At 48.4% G+C, this 24,308-nt stretch overlaps 10 protein-coding genes across 10 annotated transcripts; 6 read left to right on the top strand and 4 right to left on the bottom strand.

Moving 5' to 3' along the window:
• Positions 1–416: 416 nt before the first annotated feature.
• On the top strand, positions 417–740 carry FOIG_09954 (uncharacterized protein; the record flags this gene model as incomplete). The annotated part of the gene is made up of 1 exon (XM_031210241.1): positions 417–740. One exon carries the CDS (start codon positions 417–419, stop codon positions 738–740), a length of 324 nt encoding a protein of 107 aa, XP_031059719.1.
• Positions 741–1,316: 576 nt separating this feature from the next.
• FOIG_09955 (cytochrome P450 oxidoreductase) lies at positions 1,317–2,935 on the bottom strand (the record flags this gene model as incomplete). The annotated part of the gene is made up of 3 exons (XM_031210242.1): positions 1,317–2,004; positions 2,056–2,677; positions 2,725–2,935. 3 exons carry the CDS (start codon positions 2,933–2,935, stop codon positions 1,317–1,319), a joined length of 1,521 nt encoding a protein of 506 aa, XP_031059720.1.
• A 1,193-nt stretch (positions 2,936–4,128) lies between these two features.
• Positions 4,129–5,725, top strand: FOIG_09956 (uncharacterized protein). Its single transcript, XM_031210243.1, has 5 exons — positions 4,129–4,499; positions 4,544–4,563; positions 4,614–4,650; positions 4,697–5,153; positions 5,202–5,725. The coding sequence occupies exons 1-5, from the start codon at positions 4,373–4,375 to the stop codon at positions 5,629–5,631; spliced, it is 1,071 nt and encodes a 356-aa protein (XP_031059721.1). The 5' UTR covers positions 4,129–4,372; the 3' UTR covers positions 5,632–5,725.
• Positions 5,726–6,018: 293 nt separating this feature from the next.
• On the bottom strand, positions 6,019–7,192 carry FOIG_09957 (uncharacterized protein; the record flags this gene model as incomplete). The annotated part of the gene is made up of 4 exons (XM_031210244.1): positions 6,019–6,190; positions 6,250–6,853; positions 6,910–7,047; positions 7,106–7,192. 4 exons carry the CDS (start codon positions 7,190–7,192, stop codon positions 6,066–6,068), a joined length of 954 nt encoding a protein of 317 aa, XP_031059722.1. The 3' UTR covers positions 6,019–6,065.
• A 577-nt stretch (positions 7,193–7,769) lies between these two features.
• On the top strand, positions 7,770–9,036 carry FOIG_09958 (uncharacterized protein; the record flags this gene model as incomplete). Its single annotated transcript, XM_031210245.1, has 4 exons — positions 7,770–7,910; positions 7,968–8,445; positions 8,508–8,846; positions 8,900–9,036. 4 exons carry the CDS (start codon positions 7,770–7,772, stop codon positions 9,034–9,036), a joined length of 1,095 nt encoding a protein of 364 aa, XP_031059723.1.
• Positions 9,037–9,686: 650 nt separating this feature from the next.
• FOIG_09959 (uncharacterized protein) lies at positions 9,687–11,747 on the top strand (the record flags this gene model as incomplete). The annotated part of the gene is made up of 2 exons (XM_031210246.1): positions 9,687–9,705; positions 9,931–11,747. The coding sequence occupies 2 exons, from the start codon at positions 9,687–9,689 to the stop codon at positions 11,745–11,747; spliced, it is 1,836 nt and encodes a 611-aa protein (XP_031059724.1).
• A 180-nt stretch (positions 11,748–11,927) lies between these two features.
• On the bottom strand, positions 11,928–14,068 carry FOIG_09960 (uncharacterized protein; the record flags this gene model as incomplete). The annotated part of the gene is made up of 11 exons (XM_031210247.1): positions 11,928–12,033; positions 12,091–12,180; positions 12,241–12,449; positions 12,505–12,716; positions 12,768–12,945; positions 12,995–13,144; positions 13,208–13,301; positions 13,359–13,519; positions 13,579–13,650; positions 13,706–13,845; positions 13,903–14,068. The coding sequence occupies 11 exons, from the start codon at positions 14,066–14,068 to the stop codon at positions 11,928–11,930; spliced, it is 1,578 nt and encodes a 525-aa protein (XP_031059725.1).
• An 859-nt stretch (positions 14,069–14,927) lies between these two features.
• Positions 14,928–16,659, top strand: FOIG_09961 (uncharacterized protein; the record flags this gene model as incomplete). The annotated part of the gene is made up of 7 exons (XM_031210248.1): positions 14,928–15,058; positions 15,111–15,230; positions 15,280–15,527; positions 15,575–15,937; positions 15,989–16,080; positions 16,129–16,162; positions 16,217–16,659. 7 exons carry the CDS (start codon positions 14,928–14,930, stop codon positions 16,657–16,659), a joined length of 1,431 nt encoding a protein of 476 aa, XP_031059726.1.
• A 544-nt stretch (positions 16,660–17,203) lies between these two features.
• Positions 17,204–19,737, top strand: FOIG_09962 (uncharacterized protein; the record flags this gene model as incomplete). The annotated part of the gene is made up of 4 exons (XM_031210249.1): positions 17,204–17,227; positions 17,286–17,762; positions 17,809–18,524; positions 18,573–19,737. The coding sequence occupies 4 exons, from the start codon at positions 17,204–17,206 to the stop codon at positions 19,735–19,737; spliced, it is 2,382 nt and encodes a 793-aa protein (XP_031059727.1).
• A 150-nt stretch (positions 19,738–19,887) lies between these two features.
• On the bottom strand, positions 19,888–22,044 carry FOIG_09963 (uncharacterized protein; the record flags this gene model as incomplete). The annotated part of the gene is made up of 4 exons (XM_031210250.1): positions 19,888–20,310; positions 20,362–21,204; positions 21,262–21,669; positions 21,721–22,044. 4 exons carry the CDS (start codon positions 22,042–22,044, stop codon positions 19,888–19,890), a joined length of 1,998 nt encoding a protein of 665 aa, XP_031059728.1.
• Positions 22,045–24,308: the final 2,264 nt, after the last annotated feature.

Consider the following 24,308-nt stretch of genomic DNA (forward strand, 5'->3'; position numbering starts at 1 on the left):
AAATTTCCATCAACAGGCCAGTAAGTCGTGTGTTTTGAGGGCTCTGATTTAATCACCAGGAAGCTTCTGCAGAGTCTCAGAGACAATCATAGCATTTGCGTAGTGATCCGGGCTGGCGATAGAAGTGACTCAGAGTAGACACATATTGACACCGCGTCACCCATCAGTGAAATCGCCTATTCAGGGGTGATAATTCTTGTCGTAGTTGCTTCAACCGCACTATTCAGCGATTGCAGTTGCGAATGGTAGCTGAATCTTCTCCTGTTCTTTTCCACCCCATAAGTATTCCATATTCCTCCCTCGAATGCCCAATGATAAGTCAAGAACACAAACCACCATCACATACATATCACGCCATCAACATACACACTTAAACCTCTCTCAATCATTCACAAAACCAAAAGAAAAACTACAAGATGCCTCATGTGCCCAGGGGAACATTCAAAGGAACAGTGCATCTGGACTATTTTGAGTGTGTTATTCCTTCGCCATACGTCAAGGACGATTTCAAACTTGCGAAGGCATTGAGTACCATTTTCGATGGGGATGGAATATCCCGCGAGTACCATTGCTGGGAAGTGGACTTGAAGTACTATGCCATCACGTCGTGGGAGCAAAAGGATCTGCTACCCGAACTTCAGGCAATGGAAGACTCTGGTGTTCGGCAGGGCTCACTGAAAGACATAGAAAAAGCGCTGAAAGAGGAAATGAAAGGACAGGAAGACGCACAGAAAGCTTAAAGGCTAATCGAGGATGGGATATTTCATTATAGGACAATTCCTCCAAATCAAGAAATATTAAATCTTGTTTTCGTGCCCTCAGTATTCTCTCCCAAGTGTCAGTGTAACTAATGCCCTTACTTGCTGTATATTAATGATTTGGCATTGTCTTTGCCAAGGCATTGATGTATCCCATTCACATGAGTTACTCGCTCATTCCAGGATTGTTCTTGTACTAAACTATCAGTCACTTTTGTGTCATGTGAATGCTGTGAGCTGAATGTGCGAGAGTAACGGTGACTAACCGGGGCATTCTATTCCAACTACAAGAGCCCAGAGTCATACAGGGTTGTTCTATTCCCTCTTCAGAATTAACATACAATGTGCAAAACTTTCTAATAGCAACACTAGGATATTAAGCAAGATTCTGCAGACTCCGTGTTCATTTCGTTCAAGCAAAGGAACGTGATTGCCGGGTTACGGACCATGAAAACACCTTCGGTCAGAAAGGTGGAGTAGGACGGAATGAATCGCGCATTTTCGTGGCATTTGATGGGAGATAGCTTAGTGGGATCGCATTAGTTGTAGCTGCGTATTCTATGCGGTGACTTCTCGTCTCTGGATCGTGATGTTCATGTTCTCAAAGTAACTCACGCCGCCCTTAACAACATACGTTCCCCTGTTCTTCTCATCAACCCACTCCACCTTGAAGCTCCTCAAGAACTGCAACGGTCCCTTGTAAAGCTCCATGCGCGCAACATCCTGGCCTAGACAGACTCTAGCACCATAACCAAAGCCCATGCTATACTTGTTGTAAACCTTGGCCTTATCCTCATCTAGCCAACGCTCAGGCTTGAAGACCTCGGCGTCATCACCGTAGATATTAGGGTCACGGTGCACGAGCCATGGGTTACATGTTACTTCGGTACCCTCGGGCACGAATTGGCCGCAGATCTCGAGGCCGCCTGGCGGAGCGATGCGGGGGAAGATGTTTGGTGCCGAGGGGTTGAGACGCATGCTTTCTTTGACGCAGGCGATATAGTAGGGGCAGTTCTCGACGACTTCGTCGTACTGCGGCATCTCGGAAAGTTTCCCAGCAACAGTAGCGTCGTCGAGCTCAGTCATTAGCTTCTTGTAGACTGATGGGTTGGTGAGGATGTGGATCATCATGGCCTGGAAGGCTGTTCCAGTTGTATCAGCGCCAGCGAGAAGGACGAGAAGAATCTCAGCCTTGATGTAGTTAATATCCAGGGGATTACCGTCCTCATCCTTGGCCTCAATGAAGCTGTAGATCTGTGTCAGCATTTAGTGTGAAATATGAAACATGGCAGCTTACGTTTGAAGCAAGTCAACACGGCCGTCTGTCGCACCATTCTCAATATCCTTGAAACGCTGATCAATCAGGCGATCGCGAAACCGCATCAATGTTCCAATTCCAGAGTCCTGCTCAGGACTAGCGACCATGTACTTGCCCAAGAAAGTGCTCTTAACCCAGTTGGTGAAAGGATGCAGTCTCGCCATGATGCCAAAGGGAGTGAGACCATCGTGAAAGCCCTGGATAAGACCCTCAACATCCTTACCCTCCTTGACAAAGCCGAACGGAGCACCAAAGCCAACTTCTGAAATGATGTCATAAGCCATGAAAACAGCCCAAGGCGCAAAGTCGAAGGGTTTGTTGGTAGAAGCGAATTCTCGCTGCAGACGGGCCATCCAATTCTCAATGTTGGAGTCAATCAACGGCTCCATCTTCTTGATGTTGGTTAAACTGTAAAGAGGAGCTGCAATTTTTCTGTACTTGGCGTGCATGACGGAATCTTGCATGTTGAAGAGTGATTCATCTTTGCCAAAACTTCCGGTGATGTAGTGCTTTGACTTGTTGGCGTGACGGTTGTAAATCTTTGGTAGTTGAGTTGCGTCGCTGACGAGCAGCATAGTAGGTGTAATCCTAATAACAGGTCCTGTAAAGCGTGAATAACGTCATCTTTCCCCAAAAAAGCGATCTTACCATGCTTCTTGTGAAGGTCTTGAAATGTCGCGCATTCATCAGCCTTGACATTATGATACGTGATCCAAAGCCTCGTAACAGTCCCCCAGAAATTCCCGGGAAACTTCTTCAGCGGGTGAAAAAAGCGATACCGAACAATCTGCCACAGAGCGCAAAAAGCAATATACCCAACCCCCAACAGGGTGACGTTCACAAAACTAAGCACAGCCATTGTGTCTGCAGGAAACAAAATGAACCAATTGTTGGGAACGCGAAAATAAGCAATGAAAGGGGACCAAACCCGATAATGTACGAGGGATCGACACGAGCGGGTGGTTTCCGGGCTGTTACATAGCCTGTATAACCGAGTTGCGCAACTTGACGATCATTAACCAAGGATGTTCAATGGCCCGTGATTTCTTTTCTATGCTATGCAACATGTAGTAAAGTGGATTCTTTAATGTAACGGCTCACATCTCGGATGAGCAACCCGCTGAAGATCCAAGAATTGTGTGTGCGCGCTTGCCTATCAAACGACGACTTACCTGAGAACGGTCGACGATCCTTGTTAAAGCAGGGCCTAACATTCGGCAGGATAAGCGTTCCCGAGTCGTGGTAAAATTTCTGATCCTGGTCCTCTACCCACATTCGCCAAGATCTGCTACCAAGATCGCCATACGCGGCTGAGATATTAAATCCTCTCCACTTCAGCGGTTACTCAAGATTCGCATGTGAACGGATTGGGTAATACAACGGTAATACCACGACGGTGTTCCCGAGACTTTGGGTAAAGGAGATGTTTCATGATCCTTCTGCTTCTTTTTTCCCTGACAAGAAGTTCATGCAGGCAGGCAGGTGGTACTCGGATGATATGATATTTGTCTCATTGTGGAGAACATGTTGGTTGAAGTGCCTTGTTTGCTTGGCTCCACAGTTGAGAAAAGATGACAGATTCTCGCGAGGAAACAGGTTATTGACCAAGTGGATTCTACCAAATGCCACGGTATGAAATACGAAAGAAGGAAGTCAGTAGGGTGAGGCAATAATTAGCGTGAGACACGCTGAAGAGAACCGGTAGACTAACACTTAGCTTCCACCGGGCCGTTGTCTCTAGCCTCACAAACCTCAATAGCAGAAAGTCTAAAGGAGAAAACAACACCAAGTGGGTGGGAAAAACGCTTCGGAAATGAGAAGCCGAGGTCCACCAAGCGTCATGATCCTCGCACAGTCGAATTCACGGACCATTTATCCGAGTATCCTAGCATCCAATCACTTTTACCCAAGCGTCAATCATTACACGCATCTCCACTTAGAATGGGGGGCAAATGCTACTCTATGTTGGTTCAGAACTTCCAAGACGAATGATAAAATCTGATATACGAATTTCCCCTGAAAGACTTCTCCTCTTTCGCCTGGCGCCGTCAGGGCTAGCGATGGAGTCAGTAAGATCTTCGGTCGCTTGGCGAGGCGAGAATTTCCCGTCTGTGCTTTCGTTACAGAATGGTCAACGATTGGCATAACACCAAGGAGTTAATCAATCAGCTGTAATGAAAGGCCATCCGCTTGTCTCAGTTGAGACACGATGGATTCTTCCATTTAACCCGCTGGAGATTCTGCATCAGCTTAGGTTTTCGGACTCGTACAATATTTTTCGTTTGTCTTTGCAACCATGACTGAATCACAGGGCTCGACTGTTAATTCGGTTGCTATTTGTTTTGCTGTCATTAGCTTTTGTGCTGTGGTGTTGAGATTGTGGGCGAGGACGTTTATTGTCAAGTCGCTTGGGGCTGATGACTGTGAGTTTTTCGATCCACTTATTAGGCTTTGCTAACTGTTGCAGACTTGATTTGCGTTGGAGCCGTAAGTCTGATCTTTATACGACTGCATGTGCAGATACTGACAGATTCAAGATCTTATCATGGTGCTTTATCGGCTGCACAATTGCTTGTAAGTATACTATTGCTTGCTAACTGGCCGTCACTGACCTCCTCAGCCGTCCAACATGGCCTCGGTAGTCACTACGAAGACGTGATAAAGCGCGGGACCGACAACTTCATCGCCTACCTCCAAATCGTCTGGCTGTCCTCCATCTTCTACAATGCCTGCCTCGGCTTCATTAAGATCTCAGTACTTGCGCTTTACACCCGACTCGGCGATAAAATGTTACGCAAGACGGCGTTTGTGATGATGGGGGTCGTTGGATGTCAGGCTGGTGCAAATGTCCTGGCTTGCATCTTTCAGTGTTCTCCAGTCCCGGCCGCGTACGATATTACGATCTTGCCAGATGATAAGAAGTGCGTTGACATCAATGCTTTCTACTTGGCGAATGCAGCTGTCAATATCTTTACGGATATTCTTACGTACACATTGCCGATTCCACTGGTGGCAAGACTTCGTGTTCCCCGACGACAGAAGATCAGCTTGGCCATCATCCTGGGTCTCGGACTCTTGTAAGTCTCCATTATCCCTATCAATCATCCACCTGCTAACGTCGACAGTGCCTGTGTCTCGTCCATCATCCGAATAACATACATCCCCAAGATGCTCAGCTCCTCCGACCAAACCTGGGTCATATCCGACGCAATGTACTGGTCCGTAATCGAGACCAACATCGGCATCCTCGCCGCCTCGATCCCCTCCTACAAAGCCATCGCCAAGAAATACGCGCCCCGTCTCCTCGGCAGCTCTGGCATGTCCAGCAGTCGCAAGCTCTCCGGCTTCAAACAAATGCCACTTGAGCTTCAGGGTGGTAGCAATCCTGGTACTGGTGCACCAAAGAGTACGTTCGAGACGAATATCAAGAATGGGCTGGAGGATAATAGCAGTGAAGAGGTGTTGGTTATGCCGAGTGGGAGGATTGGGGTTAAGACGGATATTACGTTTCGATACGAGAACAACTTGGAGAATGGGACGCAGAGTCAAAGATAAAACATCGCGGCGTCTCAATTGTTTTAGATAGGACAACTATAGTAATAGATAATAGCTTGACTTGCACATACTAGTCTTTGACATTAAACATCGATCTTCTACTTTTATGTGCCCTCGTGATTGAAGCAAAGGATATTGACCAACTCCTACTTAGATTGCAATTGAGCCTCCACGCCACCGGGCTTTAGTTTTCAGGTCGTCCCCGACATAGAGAGCCCGATGTCAAGCGATCGGGCATTCCGCAAGCGAGGCTCTATCCGAAAAGCAGCCCGTGCCCTTAATTGGCTGGCGTTTCCGATCTCTGTTCCTCCGCGAAATCTTGCTACCCAGAGTAAGGCTACGCAGAGACGGGATCACACTCGTTATGTGGCGGCGAATGTAATAGATGTAGTATTGAAATCTTCTACCGCCTTGGTATCCCGCCAAAATCACTCTTAGTAGCTAGTCAGATCCTTGTATAAGGGCAGTTGGCGTTCCCCAAATGACCTTCCTGGGGACTGCATGGCCTCATCTTTCTCCATCTGAGCTGAGCACAACTCAAGTATACGACTATGGAAATCTTTCAGATTATAAATATTAGCATTAAGAAGGATCAATCCAACAGTAGGATACACTTACAGATAACGCCATTCTCCTTTTGTGGATTCAGCAAACCCTCCGAGTAAATACCAACATTAAGGTTTGCTTGAGTCTTCTCACAAAGCTCAATATCTTCAACAGCAACATTACGCGTGAAGTCATACCACTTTTCGAACTCATCGCTCCCAGCAGGGGCTTTATGATAGTAGTCAAACTCCATGCGGGCTTGTTCGGGTTTCTTAGATGGATTAATGCGCCAGCAGGTCAAACCCCCGGCGTACAAGCTCAAGGAGCAATTCGGGAAAAGGAAGAAGAATAAACCATCGTCAGCACCAGTGGCAGTAGCAATATGCTGCGAGTAGTTGTGCTTATTAATGACTTTGTAGCCCGCGGGTTTGAACGTTTTTGCAAACTCCGGATGGGCATAGGCACAATGGAGGCACTCTTGATACGCATCAACCGTAGCCTTCCAATTATTATCAGCGATGTACTTAAGAGGACGTCTTAGTGGAAGCCCAGTGAAGTCGGCGTGTGCAGTCGATTCCTCAAAGCCGGGGAAGAACTCCTCAAATGAGCAGGTCTCGTCGGATAAGGTCAAGAAAAGAAGTCCATTTGGAGTTAGGTGCGATCGCATAACGGTACCCTGTATGATTAGAAAGATTTCTTGAGAGTTGGATGTGCGAGTACTTAAGTACTTACATCGCTCTGCTTGGAGACGGTGATACTTCTCCAATCTTCAGTCTCGCGACGGACGATGAAGTCGGTCTGAGCCAGCTCGTGCTCGTAGTTGACATTGGTTTCAGGAAACTTGGTTACGGCTCCCAGAAGAACCCAGGACTGGATAGCGAATCAGTATGAGCGCAACCAGAGAGACTGGAGTCCCTCTTGAACTTGCGTTGAGAAAAATCGCCCGTCTCTCTAAGCTGTAGATGCCAGTGCTGGTATACCAGGATGCAGGGAGAGTAACGTCCCAGTCAGTCATCATGAATTATGGGAGGGGGGCGATTTCAATAATATTTCGGTTTATTTGATTCTTATTTGATGTAAGTTGAATAGAAAACCTCTTGTTTTGAGCAACAAGAGGGGCATGAAAATACCTGTTCATAGGAATGCCCATATCTGAGCTTTATCCAAATCGATGTTCATAGCCGGAAGCCTACCCTACGCTATGCTATACCAGATCAGGAAATTTTACACGCAGCTTGCCTCATCCACATATTTCCAGCTGGGTGATATCACGCGTACTGTACCATTGAGTCTCTTTAACAGGTAATTTATTCTTGTGCTTCACATGACGCTCCAAAGCCAGCGATTCATGGGCGCAAACAGCCCGATAGAGTAATCTCCATTGCCTAATAGAGAAATCGCACACGAAAATGCCAGCCGTCGAAATGGATCTTGCGGAAACGCTGTATTTTGCTGAAGGGCTAAATATTCTTGCTCTTCTGTAAGAAACATTCGCAGTTGTTCACTTCATGCATCACATTCTGTTGTTCTAGATGCTCTTCTCAATGAATTCATTAGTAATTTTAGGCACTACGAGTGTGCTTATTGTTTCAATGGTTCTTCATTTCTGGCGTTATCTGCAACGATGCGATGCTCGCGTAATAGTGCCGGAAGACCGAGCCTTCAATCTGCCCGAGGGATGGTGGTCGGATCCTGTTCGATTCCAACTTGAGCGACGGGCAATCTTCAGCCAAGTAAGAACACTCAAAACCGATGATATCTGTCACGCAATGGTCTGATTTCATTGATAGACGTGGATTTGTGTGAGCCACCGCGGACGTTTTCGCTCCCCCGGCGACTATGTTGTCTACGATATTGCTGGTTTTCGTATTCTCATGATCCTGGGAAAGGACATGGTAGTGCGATCATTCCACAATGTCTGTAGGCACAGAGCCTTCCCGGTCGCCAGGAAGCAGTCTGGCAGCGCCACCATTCTTGGCTGTCGATATCATGGATGGAGTTATAACACAGAGGGAAGGCTTATCAAAGCTCCTTATTTCGACAATCTCACCGGCTTTGATAAGAGCTTGAATAGTCTCTTCGAAATCTACACGAAGCAGGACAGCCGAGGCTTCCTTCACATCAACGTCAGCCGTGACGAGGGCCTGCCTGCTACTGCACCTGTAGCGGGCTTAGAGATGGACAAGCTGGAGAAGACCGGCCCAGATATAGAACTCTTAGAGAGCATTGAATTCAGTGGGAACTTCAATTGGAAGGTAATACGTAGGTGTACCATCTTCGGCCCTCCGTTCTAGATTACCCGCAGCTGCTAATGTAAGACAGTCAACCAGCCATACGCCACATCGCATCCAACTGCGTCCAATTCCACGAATTCAGCCCTTCCATTCCTGAAGAGGGACCTAGTTCTATTGGAGAGCTACTATCCTTCCCTTTGACTACAGTACACACAATGTTTGATCGACCTTTCTGGTACCAACTCACGTACTCTCCCGTCGCCGTTGACCAAACCAATTTACGCTGCGATGTTTACATCAACAGCCCTAAGGGGTCTTTTAATCTTGATGGGGCGGCTATGAATTTCCTTGAAAAGGGAATACAGCAGAGGCTTCTAGCTTTTGAGTATCAGTATAAGCAGCTCATAACTTCCAGAGATGAAGCCATTGGCAACAGTGAGATTGGGCAATGTCGAGCTTTTGTAATAAACAACGCTGACTAGTAATAGGTAACCAAGCAAAGATTGCTGATGCAGTCGAAATGCACTGGCGTCAGGAGGCAGTCCGTGGCTTCGAGATCAAGCCCGCTGCGCTTAAGCAGCAGAATGGCGACGCCAAACTCTCAAAGGCTGATCGAAGTAAGTAACGCCCTTTTAAATACCCCAAGTTGGGACATCCTCGATACCCTTACACTACATTGGCTTATTCTTGACTTTAGTCTGCCAAGCTATGGACTGCGGCACTTCTAGAAAGATAGATTGGTAATAGTCCCAGATGTAAACCTAGTGGATTGAAAAAGTCTTCATATATTTAGACAACACGGTCTTCGTACTCAGCAGAAGTAGAGTTATGTAGTTGTAAAAATAAAAGTAGAAGATTAAAATATACAAGAAGCCAAGTTTTTTCGGAGCTCCATGCGCACGGCGCTACCGAAGTTGAAGGCACAGGTCTTCTCTTTCTGATTCACCTAGGCTTCGACATAGTAATAGCTAGAATATGAAGAATGGCTTAAATGGACCTTAAGTGGTGTCAGAAGCTCTCACGCTCTTGATTAAACTTTCCATACAGAGCCGGATGACGAATGGTGATGCAAAGCGCACGCAACCATTCGATTGGCCCAAATCACGGCATATTACTCCGTATGCCGGGTACCGTAGTAGTGTCCGGCCTCGCTAACTTTCGACCCCGCGCTTCCCTGGTGACTAAGGGTGCTGATTCACGGTTCCCCTCCCTGACGTGGATAGTCGGTCAACCGCACGAGCAGTCATAGTCGACACTTATAACCTAAGCGCTACCATGCCCCGACGCGGTGGCCGTAGGCTAACGAGATCATACGGGCAACGCTCCCGAGGCGGTTGTCAGTCATGCAAGCAGAGACATGTATGTCTAGAGAAGCGGAAATGATTGATGAGGTACTGACGCAGAGAGGTCAAATGCGATGAAAGCAGGCCAACGTGCACGAATTGCGCAAAGAAGGGTTTGCTATGCGACGGCTACCCTCAGCGAACGTTGAGGTGGTCATACAAACACGAGGTAACAGCGAGTGAGACATTACAACAGCAAAAGAAGTCACCAGAGCCTCTGAACGACAACCCATCTACCATTACTTTGAATCCGCTGACGGCTGATGAATACACCCGTGAGGAAGTTGTGGAGGTTGGTCCAATGACGGACGGTGAAATGGCTCTTTGGCCACAGTCAGAGGATATCAGCCTAACAGATCTTATGGACTTCGATTCGACGAATTTTGGTGGAGGCTTTGGTGATAGTCTTCATTCGATTACTATTGAGACCCCGAACTTCGACCTTTCCACTTCAGACTGGCTGCCGGATTTCTGCTTTCACATGTCGTCCCAACGGACCTCTTGGCTAGACCCTGGTCTATCTGGTCAGATTCAACCACCAGGGATCAACTCAGACTCCTCTATGCGGCTTCTGAAATGTTGGTTCGACGAAGTATGTCCGGCATGGTCCGGCTTCGACTCCAAGTCCAACATGAATCGAAAGATGGCCGAGGATCTTTGGCAAAGCTCACCCCCCGTCTTCATTGCTCTCCAAAGCATGTCAGCCAGCTTCCTTTCGGCACGGTTACCACAAATGAGGAACTCTGCTATGAGCCTGCTCAAAACGGCAACCCTGAGTGTTCAAGCAGAGATACAGGAGCTCAATGAGAAGAACGCCCTCGATGCGATGCCCGCCGGTATCATGTTCTCGCTACTCTGCCTTGGGACCACAATTTGTTGGCTAGATACTCGTCGGGTGGGTTGGCCGTTTTTGCAAGAAGCGAAGACACTGCTTCGGTGGAGCTCACAGCAACAGTTCGCTACTGATGCTGACAAGTTGGATTTCTTCAACAAAAGTCTCGTCTACTGGGATATGTTGATATCTTTCATATATGACCCAGAACCAGGGACGGATATTCACCAAACCAGCGCAATCGCATATACCTTCCAGACATCTGGGTCCTTGAGTACTTACAGCCAGTCTTCTTACGACGCGGAGCCTCATCCATGGACAGGCGTCTCACTCCTAAGCTCGACCCTGTTCATGGGGTCAATTCGCCTTTGTCGGGTTTCTCGACGTCGCGCCGCTGAATTATCCAGGGGGGCATCGGGCTCACCTCTCACGGTACCAGAGATAGAGCAGGCAAAGGAGCTGGAGGTAGAGTTGCTACAACTGCAGCTATCTCCAAGGCCATCACTCAACGATACCGGTGACAAGCGCACACCGAGTAATCATCTTTTATATGTGGCTGAAGCTTATCAACTTGCCTCCCTGCTCCAGCTCTACATACAGTTTCCTGCCTTATTGGCACCCCATTCTCAACTGGTGCCGCGAGACCCCAGTGAAGTAGAAACAACAATGCTATGGCACAAGCGCATCGTACCCCTCACCCTTCGGCTCATAGAAGTGCTTGAGCGAACCCCCTCCGAGTCCGGCAGCTGCGCTATCCAGCCGCTTTTGTATGTCTGCGCTGCCACGGGGCTTCGATACACACCTACCTCACCCCCTGGAACAGAGTCAAACTCCATCAGTGGCGGCAGTCAGGCCAAGCCAAGACCAATGGAGAGCATTCTTGACTACCTGGAACTTCTAAAAGACCCACTCGAACATTCCAAGGAGGATATCGACCCTTTATCCGTCTCACAGATGGCCGTTGATGTGAGTAAAGGGCGAGCCTTTATTTTGCGACGTCTGAGTGTCTTTAAAGAATGCTTGCACCCCGGTCCTATCGGAGTCGCCGAGAAGTTTGCGAAAGAACTGTGGGCTGCCTACGATGAAGCGCCCAGGTGGAGCATGGATGTTTGTTGGATCAGCCTTATGGACAAGAAGGACCTCCGAACGATGTTCGGATAAGGGAGCTTCCAACTCCAAGGCATTGCTTCCACATTAGGGCTTATTAGGATCTTAATGGAAACCTGTCTTAATCGATATAGATAGAAGCAACTATCAAGTAGAGTATTATAAGATCGGCCACCAGAAGTGAAGAGCAAGTATCCCCCCGAGAATATCCTTTTGCCTCCATCGTAGGCTCAATCAAACCTCATCGACCACTTTCTTCCTGTCCTGAAGCTCATGTGCGTGTACCTGGACTTCTGTGACATACTTGTCAAACTTGCGAAGGTTGATCTTCTTCTCAAACCTGTCGAGCATTAGCTTCATACACCTCAAGAGATGACACCAATGGAACTTAACGTACATTTCGTCAATCTCGGCGGGTGTTCGACGCGCAACCTCAGGAAGGATGAACCATGCGATGGCGACGGCAACCGTACCGGTACCAGCGAAGCTATGCAGCATTCATCAGCAAGCCTTCAATATGACATCAAGCTTTGTAGATAGTACTTACAAAAACCCAGTCTTGACGCCCCACTTGACCGAACCGTTGATCATCAGTGGGGTACAGAAGCTGAAGATGATAGCGATGCAATTAGACACAGCCAGTGACCAACCAGCCGTCTGGGCTCTGAGGCGCTGTTGTGGAATCTCTGCAGCGTAGGCGTAGCCGATAGCTGAAGCACCAGTGGTGGAAAACGTAGCGAGGCACGCAAAGAAGATCTGCAGGGACAACAATTAGCCAAATTGGGAGTGATCCCGTTGAGGTCATACTGACAAGTAGCGAGCTGGTAGCCTTGGCTGTATAGTCAAAACACCCAATGATACCCAGGCACAGAACTGACACGACCGTCACCGCGTATGGGTACACGGTAAGAGGACGTCGACCGATGGAATCTGTAAGTGTTGCAGTGGCAATCATCGAGATCAGCTGAACGGATGAGAGGATGAGAGTGACAAGGAACGGATCCTTGTTTCCTGCATATTGGACTGCAACATATGATTAGAAGCTTTTCAGGGCATCATGCAGCGAACACCTACAGAAATATGTCGCGTAGGTATTGAAGACGGCCAAACCAACAAACTGCTGTGTGATCTTGGGCCAGCCGGAAATGATGAATCGAATCAGGTTGCGACCCTTGAAAACAGCCCAAGGCCCTAGCTCGGAATTTTGCTCAGCTTGCTGGCGTTCGACGGCGAGGGTAGAAGTCATGATTTCCTGTTTTGGAATTAGCAGTTTCTAGAACGATGAAACGGGGAGCACTTACAATTTGCTGATCGACGTCGTAGCCTTCGACATTGGCGAAGCATCGGTTCAGAACTTGCGATGCCTCTTCAACCTTGCCCTTGCTTGCCAGCCACCAAGGGGACTCGGGAATGAGAAGAAAGGCCACAAGGATGCAGCCAATCATCGCCCACTACGACCCGAGTTAATTGAATTATTCTTCCCGAATCTCGAACACAGAGTCTTGGTTACTCACCTGAGTGTAAATCGGGGTTCGGAAATCGAGTGGGTCGTTGGCTTTGAGCCTGTTGAGGGCCACCGAGGCAAAGAGCTGGCCTAGGACGAACCAGCTATGTTAGAGTTAGTACCGATGTCTAGAATGGACCTGAAGAGGCATCGTGGCTTACAAACTGTAGGCATTGATGAAGAAACCTCGGAGCTGAGTGGGAGAGATCTCGGACAGGTACAGAGGCATGGTGGATTGCAGCATGCCAACACCCATGCCAGAAAATAGTTTTGCCACAAGCCAGTGTTGCCAGTGCGTTGCGAATGACTCGGCGAAGACGCTCTATTCGGTTGGAGAAATTTGATCAGTGCCGATTCTTGTAAGTTTCGTGGCGTACGTACCGCAGTGAGAACTACCCAGATAATCATCATAGCAGCCTTTCGACCGAGACGTTCAGTTGCGTATTGAAGGAGCTAGAAACAACGTCAATAAATGATCAGAAAATCTCGAGTATGAAGATCGACGTACGACTTGTCCGATGGTCTGGCCTGCTGACTGGATACCTCCCCAAGCCGAGATGTATTTTCCTGCAATGATAGTCGTGCCAGAGGTAGAAAACTGCCGTATGAAGCCAGCGTTGGAGACTATTCCACCATTGAGATTGATCTCTGTTGTTATTAGCATGAGCAGATAAACAAGCGTCAAGAGCCAAGCGCAAAACTTACGGTAGCCATCGAGAGATGCGGAGAAGGCTGCAAGCATGGCAATGCAGCCAACGCGCTTGAACCTGCGAACACTCTGCCAAACGCTCAGGTCATCAAGCTTGGACCTCATGAGAAGTCCTTCGCCTGTGTCCTCGACAGTCTCGGTATGAGCCTTGGCCTGCTGCATTTTGATGGTGTTGGTGTTCAAGTTGGCAATGCAGATCTGAACTTGATGCAGCCAAGATCTTGGCTCCGATCAGCCTTTATGGAAAAGAGCTTGGCGATACGATGTGGTATTTTAAATTCTTGTTCCTCCACAGCAGAACGCGGGGCCCCAGACTTGTCCGCCCCCAGCCTGGCTCCCTTCTAACTAGCGACCAGGCTAGAAGCACGAACCCCACTGCGGAGGTGGAATAATTGAGTTTGACTGGGGGCCGCGGAAACCAGTCCGTCTATACACGGCATCCCGGCGATCTAAGAGATCCAATCAGGCGCATCTGTCAGGGATATCACGGCAACGATATCCGAGACTTCATACCACCACAGAGCATAAGAGGCTTGATCACCTGCACCAACTTCGTCTGAACAATGACCGAGCTGAACATTTCTCGGGTCAAAGATGTAGCGCAGAAAGCTTCTTTTGAGCCTGTTACACTCGGTTGCGTTTGAGCCGAGAAAGAACACCCATGATTTAAATATCGATTGATGATCATGAGACTGAGATTAAGCTGCGCATGGCTGGAGGATAGGCGGAGAGAAGCCCGAAATCGAAGCAAATCTGGGGAAAAGTCTGGTTAGACCATGTTCCCTAGGATCAGAGCTGCTCTACTAGGTATACTTTGCTGTCTGGTGTAAGTGGTCAAGTTGAGCAGAGGCGGAATTCAGGTGTTCCAGGTGATTAGGCTCCGACGATCCGCGAAATAGATCAGAAGTCGTAAAGTCTCAAGAATAAAAGGCAGCGAAATGCCACGTAAAATAAAGAACCATCACAACCATCTTGACAAGCTTCCTTTTGCAAAACTGCTACTGTCAACTGCTCCTCAAGAATGGCCTCTCTCCTTAGTACCGTTTGGTTCATCGCCCAGGTCGCCACCGTCTCGGGCTTATCTTTCAACGTCCCATCATCGCCGCCGTCCAACTCAAGCGCCCAGCTTGCCGGTGCCCCTGTAGGCGTTTCGTAAGCCGACATAGTACAACCAACATGAAGTGTATTCGCTGATAATCCGCAGCTTCGAGTTCTTCGCTTTCCCGGGCTACTGGAACGATGTCCCTAGCACCTCCACCTGTCTGCAGAACTTGAAGGATCTTTCGGGAACTTGGCCGCCCATCAGGATCGGAGGAACGACGCAGTATGATTGATATCATCGCTTGTTTTGTTGCTGCTTACATGGCGAACAGGGACCGAGCTACCTACAATGCATCCTCTAGCCAACAAGTCACTTACACAGTGGCCAACGCTGGAGATGCGCCAAGCACACTAACCTTCGGCCCGTCATTCATGTCCTTGGCAGGCACATACGATGGGCAAGTAACCATAGGCTTCAATCGTCGACTCAACAACCTTGCAAACACCGTCGCTGCAGCATCCAAAGCAGTGAATCAAATCGGCAGCCTTCATGCCATTGAGCTTGGCAACGAACCCAACTGTAGGTTCCATCCAGTAACTAATTACTCACGGCTAACTGTGTTTCAGTTTTCAGCAGCAGTGACCCTATTGCCCAAGGCTCTTCCTGGACAGCGTCAGCGGACTACGCCAGCGAGGTATCCTGGCAAGACGCCGTGTGCGGCAATCTCTCCACGTCTAACCTCATCTCAGCTGGTGTGTTCTTCGGAACCAGCCCGATGAGCATCGCTGGTCTGACTGCAGCCGAGGGCCAGGCCAACAGCTATGTTAGACAGTACTGCTCTCACAATTACCCGCAGTCCAAGAGCACTGCCAATCTAGCAACGTTGATGAGCCACAGCGCTATTGCATCCCAGATCAAGCCTTTCGCAAAAGAAGTCGCAGCTGCGGCGGCGAAGAACAAGCCTCATGTGTTTGGAGAGACTAACTCTGGTAAGTTGATCGTTCACTTCAAGTAGTTTCATGGCTAACAATGATACTTAGCCACTCAGGGCGGTGGCGGCATCAGCCCAACTTATGGTGCTGGACTCTGGCTTCTCGACTATGTCATGCAAGCCCTGATCATGGGAACAGAGGTAAAAGCTTCTGTGGTTTCATCCAGCTGAGTAGCTAACTCATTGCAGACTTTGTACTTCCACCACGGCACCATCGGAAATTGTAAGTAGCCCCGGTACAACAGTCCTGGCAAACCGCTAACACCTTGACCAACAGGCCAGTACTGCTGGTGGGGAAAGTACTCGATGGGATCCCCCTATTTCGGAGCCTACTTTGCCACGATGGCTCTCGCTGGCGCCGACAAGATCGCCCCCTTGGATGATCAGACAACCGGATACGCAGCATATGCCATCTACAAAGATAACAAGCCGATCAGGGTTCTTCTGTATAACTCTGATTACTACACCAGCGGCTCTCGTCCTTCTCAGACTTTTACCCTCTCCGGGCTTTCTGGCTCGACGGTTTCGGCCAAGAGGCTCACTGCTGCTGCTTCAACATCCAGAGTCGATGCTGGTCAGAGCCCGACTGTTGCTGGGCAGACGTTTGAGAATGGATCGTGCAAGATTCAGGGTCAGAGCACGGTTGAGTCGGCCACTGTTTCGGGGGGAAAGGCGACATTTACTCTTCAGGCGTCGGAAGCTCTACTGGTGTCGCTTTAACGTGTAACATGGTGGCTTCGTCTAGATTCGGAGGTCGGTGGTGTATTCTGCGCTTAGGCAGTCTACTAGACTGACGCATTGGCTTCTCAGACCTAGATTGTCGATCGCATTAGGATTGGGGGTCACGCTAGAAAATTTGGTAGATGTCCTTTGCAATATGGTTAGTCTACCTAGTGCAATAAAAGGAACATGATAGCGTCGTAATGATCCACATTCACTTGACCCGACGCCCGGCCCCTCGAGCTAAGACTGCTGTTTCCCCTCACTGTTAGCTAGCGTCGTGAACGCGTAAACGATCAGCTGGTACACCATCTTTCGAACAAGTGCTAGCAAATTTGCTAGGATTAGTGCCCCGCACTCAGCAAATGCTCGCTTTCATCTACCCCGAAGCGATACCATTACCCAAGTGTGAGCTGAAAATGGGAAGCGTGGGGCTTCTCCAAGCCTCGCAACTTTTCAAATATCAACTCCATATATCTTGTGCCTTTTCTTTTACAGGACTGCTGACTGCAAGCAGGCATACACAGTGCTAGGAAACGATCTAATGGCGCAATCACAGGAGCAACAAGTAACTACCATCCTGTCCTCTCTCAGTCTACGCACCATTAAACTAATTCGCTCTATAGATCATCAATCAGCTCCAATCCAATTGGATCTGGCTTTCCGACTGGGTCGACTCCTCCAAACAAAACACAGCCGCACGTATCGTCACATTCAGTCGCAAGTTCACTCTCCCATCTCGACCAACTCGAGCGCTCCTCCATTTTTCAGCCGACACGCGATACAAGCTCATCATAAACGGTATCCGAGTGGCTGTTGGCCCAGCGCGAGGTAGCCCGTTGATATGGTATTACGACTCGCTCGACCTCGCTCCGCACCTCAAACAAGGCGATAATGAGATATGCTTCGTGGTGATCCGCTACCTTGCGGCTTCTCGCGGTGGAATGCCTTTTGAGAGAACTTCATTCCCAGGGCTGACTGTTGTTGGTGGTGTTGAGTCGGATGGGGAGTTTGTTAGTCTTGATTCTCGGGAAGGCTGGTTAGCTGAAGAGGATAACTCGATCCTGTTTCCAATGGGTAGACCAGACGATGTCTTCCTTCATGTATGTTCTTGACCTCGTCTTGTAAATGCACACTGACTTTCTCCAGATTAATGAACACATCGTGCCCAGTTCTGCCAAAGAGAAAGTCACACCAGTACCATACAACATCAAGACACTTAACGGAGAGCTTCCACCATGGCGTCTACGATCTCGCATGATCCCCACTCCAGAGCAAACCTCTGTTAGTGTCAATACCGTCAGAAAGAATGTCGGAAGGCTGAACTCTGATGACTGGGTCGCGTATCTCTCGGGTCAGCGTCCTCTTACCCTTCCAGCCGGGTCTTCACATACGCTCGAGGTCCAGGCGGACGTGCATTCAACGGCATTTCTGCGCTGGACGTTCAAGGCCACTCAAAAGAGCCAGGTCCGAATCAAGGTTATTTACAGCGAGGGCTACGAAAATGAACCACGCTCTTATCCGTTCTTCAGATCAAAGTCTGACAGGCTGGATGCGACCAATGGCCATATCATAGGTCCCTACGATGACATAACGCTGGACTTACCAGCGTCGCAGACCGTCGTTTACGAACCATTTTGGTTTAGAACATTTCGCGTTATGCGATGGGAAATCACAGCTGGAGCTGAACCCGTTGAATTGTCCTCTTTTGATGCCACGCAAGTTAACTACCCCCTTGCAGTCAAGGCAAGCTGGGACGACCTAGGAGACAAGGACGCTAAGCAAATATGGGATGTGTCCATCAGAACTATGAGAAATTGCATGTTTGATGGTTACTCAGACTGCCCCTTCTATGAACAACTCCAGTCAGTATTCGCCTCCATGCCACATTGCCCTGATTGACCATTCTCTAGGTACTCTGGCGATTCCCGCTCCGTCAGCCTATTTCACTATCTTCTTTCAGGTGATGACAGACTGATGAGGCAAACAATCACCAACTTTGCTGCATCAGTGACCCCCGAGGGCTTAACGCAGTCTCGCTTCCCCTCCCACGTACCGCAGATCATCGCTGGTTTCTCCCTGTACTGGGTCCTCCAGATCTGCGACCACCACCTCTACTTCGGTGACACGCCATATACACGATCATTCCTTCCTCGAATCGATGGCGTTTTTGAGTTTTTCGAGTCTCATATCGACGCCTTGGGCCTTGTTAGCGGGCTTCCAGAGGATGTCTGGCAGTATGTCGACTGGGTTACTACGTGGGGCGCAACCAATACGCATCCAGACAAGGGAGTTCCAACGTCCGGGCGGGAATCAAATCGGCATACTTACTTCAGTATGCTTTACGCGTATGTCCTGAAGCAGGCTGCTCGTCTGGTCCGAGATGTCGGCCGACCCGGATACGCGGACGAGTACGAAACTCGCGCTGCGTCTGTAGTCCAGGCAATCCGCACTCATTGCTTCGATGGGAAGTTCTTCGCGGATTCGACGGCTGATATCGCGGGGCAGGGGGCTTACTCCCAGCATTGCCAAGTATTCGCCGTTCTCAGTGGCGCCGCACCCCCCGAGGAAGGGCCACGTCTGCTAAAGGAGTCATTCTCCAATCCAGCCTTTTCCAAATGTTCCTACGTCATGGTGTTCTATGCTCTCAGGGCGTTTGCTCTCGCTGGCGACGAAGTCTACGAGTCAGCATGGGAACAGGTCTGGGACCCTTGGCGAAAGATGTTGGCGAATAACCTCACAACCTGGGAAGAGGATGACGTTAGGCAGCGCTCAGACTGTCATGCTTGGGGTAGTGTTCCTATCTACGAGTACTGTACTGAGCTGGCTGGTCTGCATGTCATAGCGGCAGGGTCAAGCAAAATCTTGTTTTCGCCGAGACTTGACTTGAGTCGAGAGCTGAAGGCCAAGGTAGCCCTTGGCTCAAGCAACACTGCCGCTGTATCGTGGAGTATTCAGGACGATGGAAAGAAGAAGGTCGAGTTGCGACTTGAATCACCTGTTTGGGTTCTAAGCAAGTTGCCTGGAGGTGAAGAAAAGGACTGTGGTGTGATTGACCACCTTACATTTAGTTTCTAGGCTAGAGAAGGGTTGCAGATTGTCACTTGGTAGAATCTCTGTTTTAGAGGAATGTGAGCTAGGTTGATATAATTCCGCAAACTAAACATGCCGTCTCCATTCTCTTACTTCATTCGTTACTCATCGCAACGCAACGCCAGTCTCCAATTCTCAATCATCATACACAAGCTGCAACGGTCCCTCGCGACGATCTGGCCGCGAAACATGATCCACCCATCGACTATCAGCAGTGTAATACTCCTGCTTAGAGTCTCCCCACTTCTTCGGCCGCATATCCTGGACCATCACCACACGATCCACCTTCTCGATCTTCACAGGCTTTTCCAAATTCTTCTTTGGCTTCAGTCCGGATCCAATTCGCAAGTCTGTCCAGCCTATAGTGATGTGTCCAAGCTTGTAATGCTTCTCCCAAATGAATTTCTCGCAGCTGCCAGCGTTCTCCAGATATCCCCCGAGCAGCTTTTTAGCAAACGTCAAGTGGGCGTTTTCTCGATCTGAGTAATAGCTTTTATAGTTGGGACAAAGAAGAGTTGTTAAGTTCTTGGCGCGTGAGAGAGCGCGGGCCATTGCATCCTACTCTGCGTGAGTTTCGACCTTCATTGGAAGCCAGGTATCGCAACTTACAAGGTTATCTTCTTGGGGCGCAAACTCAAAGGCCCGTAGAGAAGGTAGGTTCTTGGTTAAGATATTCACAGTCTCAGCTGAGGCAAACGGGATCTCCCACGACTCACTACCCATGTGTCGATAATGAAAGCGCAGTGTTTCCAGCCCAGTATGCTTCACCACAGACTGCAGCAATCGTCTCGATAGGCCGGGATTGGACTGCACTGCCGAGTTGTACATGTTGTAGTCATGTATCTCCAAGCTGGTCAATGAATCAAATGCTGAGATAAATCGATACATTCCTTCAAGATGGACTTCTGTTTCGGCGTAGCTTGAATTATGCCCAGGTCCTTTCATCTTCAAACACAATTTTCGTAGGTGAATGTCACGCTTATCTGCTTTGCTAAACAGATCCTCGAGATGCTTAAAGAACGTCAGTTGTCCCTCTTCAAGATCCATGAGGTTAAGCTCCCTCAGCTTGAGAAAATCAAAAGCTCTTGTGAAGTTCGGCATGACATTTTTACAGAACTCACCACTGAAGCTTATCCCATGTAAAGTCAGTGATTTGAGCGCCGTGAAACCATACTCTTGCTCCAACGCATCAGGTTTGCGGGCTTTGAGCTTGCCTTCCCAATCGCCTAAAAAGTCAGAGTAATATTGGGCTGTTCGAACCTCCAGGCTCCGAATGGTTGATAGGGAGTTGAGCAACATGCTCTGTAAGGGTCTATCGTTGGTTACAGCGATTGGGTCCCAAGACCTATCTTCGATGCAGATGTGCTCGAGATTATGGAGTTTAGCGAGTGGAATCACAGCTTCAGACTTTATGGAATGTTCGTAAGGGTGGAGTCGTATAGATTTGAGCTTCTCCAATTTAGAGAGACTCTCCGCCATTGACCTTCAATGTTATTAGCATGGCACAACGGATATGTGGGGATTGACTTGCTCAGTAAGGTCCTCTGCATCAAAGACTTCTAAGTTATGGAGGTTTTTAAGAACCTCCTCGAAATATCTCAATACGAGAGGCTTATGCCTCTTGCCGGGATCAATCTTTCCAATGATCATCTGCCTGACGTTACTAGCGCAAGGAGGCACAGCATTTGGATCAAGACGAGTTGAGAACTTCTCTTGTTGACCTTTGTACTGTCCCTCTCTCTTGAGCTGTTTCTTCTGGGCGATGCTTAGATGGGGTTCAATGCGACGGATGACGTGGGGGATATGGGCCCAGAAGGATGTTGAGACGGAGATGCGTTTGTGGATAATGGCCATTACGAGGGCATAGTATCGCTTGGAGGTACAGGCCAGCTTGACCATACTTTTTGGGTCATTGACCTGAGCTTGTCAGTACTAGAGATCCAGCGCCTGAATTCGATGCAGACTGACGCTTTCGAGGATCTGTTGGAGGATCTCGGCCGGCAGGACTGACAAGACATCATCATGGATTGTCGCCCTCTCATTTTGAGTCTCAATCTCGGGTATGGCATTGGCCTTTGATTTTGCCTTTCTATTGGCAGATATCGTCGCTTTTACCCTTTTCGCCGGTGCTTTCTTCCCCTTTGCTGCCGGCTCATCTTTGTCGTCTTCAGCCGGGGCTTTGCGCTTCCTCTTTGGTGGGGCAGCAGCCGCAGGCGTAGGTGCAGGTTTAGCTGGTCCAGCAGTGACTCCCAAGTCAATGTTCCGAATTCTGGCGCTCCTTCTCGTTGACATTTTGACTGAAATCGCACGGCGATAGGAGGATATTTTGAGAAGAAATGAAGATATTTGAGACAAGACAATGAGAATACGCGTGATTATGAAGGACGCGATGGTTTCAGGGGACATTGGATGACTAAAAGCTACGATCGTGATTGATTGGTGCGTTGGCTGGCCTAAGCCACTGTAGCCTAGAGTTAGTCTCCAGGTGAGGCGCTTGGCTCGATTTAGAAACCGCCGGGGTGATAATGCTTTGATAGGTCCACTAACTTGTGCATTTCTTTATGGAAGAATTATTGGCAGTCTCACAGTTCTTTCCCTCTATAAGAAACTCTCAGCTTTTCATTATCGATATAAATACTATAGTGGCCCCTTATAGCTCATGTTGCAGGCAGTCTGTGTCGCTGCTACTCATTCTTCCATGAATATAAAATTAACGCCAGTAGAAGCTCTCTATTGGTCACCACAACAGCCCACCATTCCGTCCCCGGAATTTGTTGACAAGTGCCCGCTCTTCGCTTTGCTTTCACAAACCATAAGAGTTATATTAGAAGATGAACAAAGTTAACGACCTCCTCATTGAAGTTGTAGCCTAGTTCTCGCATCTGAGAACATTTATCGATGGTCCAACAGATGCATGTAGGCAGTATCGGCAGAGGATATTGGGTCGTGGCAAAGCTCTGGTTGCGAGGACACCGGTCCTAAAATGGCACTGGTTTCACATAAACAATACAAAGAACCAAACACGATCTCGACGAAAAGCTACATTTATTAAAGCAAGCCCTTGAATAAAAACTATATAAGACAAAGGTTTTCTTTGCATCAAGCCATTACCATCCATCGTTAAAACAGCCCATGTTGTGACAAAATTCGACAGCTGCAGGGTAGTCTATCTGAAATGCGGATCTGAATGTGTGTTATCCGGAATCTTGTCCCCCTTGGACCTCACACCTAAGACACATCCCCCACCACGCCAGTAGCACGTATCTAGACGACGCCTTAAATGATCCCTTGCACAAACAAATACAGGTACAGATAACAATCCCCATGGCACCCTGCACACCCTAGTAAGTGAGGAAAAACAGCGGACAGACGTTAGTGGGAGATCAGCGGTTCTTGGTATAAGCCATTCCGCTGTTTTTCCTTACCCCGAGGGACACCCTGAGATTCTACATGAGATACCGTCTAAGGACAGAGTTCTAGGTATTTTATACCATTAGCCAAGACTGTAATTCAATACTAATCCAACAACTTAAAATCATTTCCATAAGGTTCCAAGGTTAACGCTATATAGCATGAGGAGTCCTGGGACATCTAATATTAAAGAAAGAAAAGCGTGTTCAAGAGCTATTTTGTTATACAGGTAGAATGATAGATCTACTGGTTTGGCCTTGCGGATGTTGCACAAGCAACAACCAGCTGAACCTGCGTTAAAAAATTCGGAGATAGAAATTTTAAGCGGCATAAATAATCTAATGGCTACAATCTTCATGTGTATAATATAAATACACTTAGTTACTACCTAAGCTTGTACTATATAAGTATGTATTCTTCTTCCTGTCGCCGGACGGAAAATACACCCACCTATTTACTTCCACTAAGCATACTAGGTCAGAGCAGTGGGTCAGCTTACTATTTTTCAAGTTAGATATAAATAGATTAGATGGGCAACACCAATCCCCACCGCTTAGCCAAGACTAGACCAGCGATTTATGCTTACTCGTGGGTTTGACTAAAAAGGAACCCCACTCATAGAGTGGGCGGCAAAATTCTGGGACAAGGGCAAAATTCTGGGACAGCTGATGGGTTAGAAATAGGTGGGGGAAATCAGGAAATCTCTGGCTTACACTTCTAATTTTATCGCAATCTATTCGAAATTTCTGCTGTGACTCAATTGAAAAGTATTGAAGCTGTCGCCAAAAGTATTTTATCATGCGAGGCATATTTGCGGTGGTGTTGCGGCCGAAATTGTGAACCTTGACTGCGGGCCAGTCCAGCCCCGTTTCCTCGCCCCACGATGCCTTCACCTCTGCCTCTGATCTGGCCGCCAACAGCACAAGGGATATCGATCTATTATTGTGTGTGCCTTTGGGGGTGTAATGTATTCATGATTCTGTGATAAGTGGAAGAAAAATTGGTCTCGAAGCTGGGTAAAGGAGCAGGAAGAGGCGGCAACTCGGGCTCCTCGATATCCTGTGACAGATCAACAAAATCAGGGCCTTCTTCATCGATTTCTGAGTCATCAGAATCCCCAAAAGTGAGGCTATCACGAACAGGAT

This window comes from Fusarium odoratissimum (genome assembly GCF_000260195.1).
Source record: "Fusarium odoratissimum NRRL 54006 unplaced genomic scaffold supercont1.17, whole genome shotgun sequence".
NCBI lineage: Eukaryota > Fungi > Ascomycota > Sordariomycetes > Hypocreales > Nectriaceae > Fusarium > Fusarium odoratissimum.

What these genes read in the sequence shown, in the direction of transcription:
- FOIG_09956 (XM_031210243.1), top strand. Translation starts at nt 4,373, where the DNA reads ATGACTGAATCACAGGGCTCGACTGTTAATTCGGTTGCTATTTGTTTT. An exon ending in ACTTGATTTGCGTTGGAGCC is followed by an intron (nt 4,564 to 4,613) that starts GTAAGTCTGATC and finishes GACAGATTCAAG; the next exon opens with ATCTTATCATGGTGCTTTAT. An exon ending in TATCGGCTGCACAATTGCTT is followed by an intron (nt 4,651 to 4,696) that starts GTAAGTATACTA and finishes TGACCTCCTCAG; the next exon opens with CCGTCCAACATGGCCTCGGT.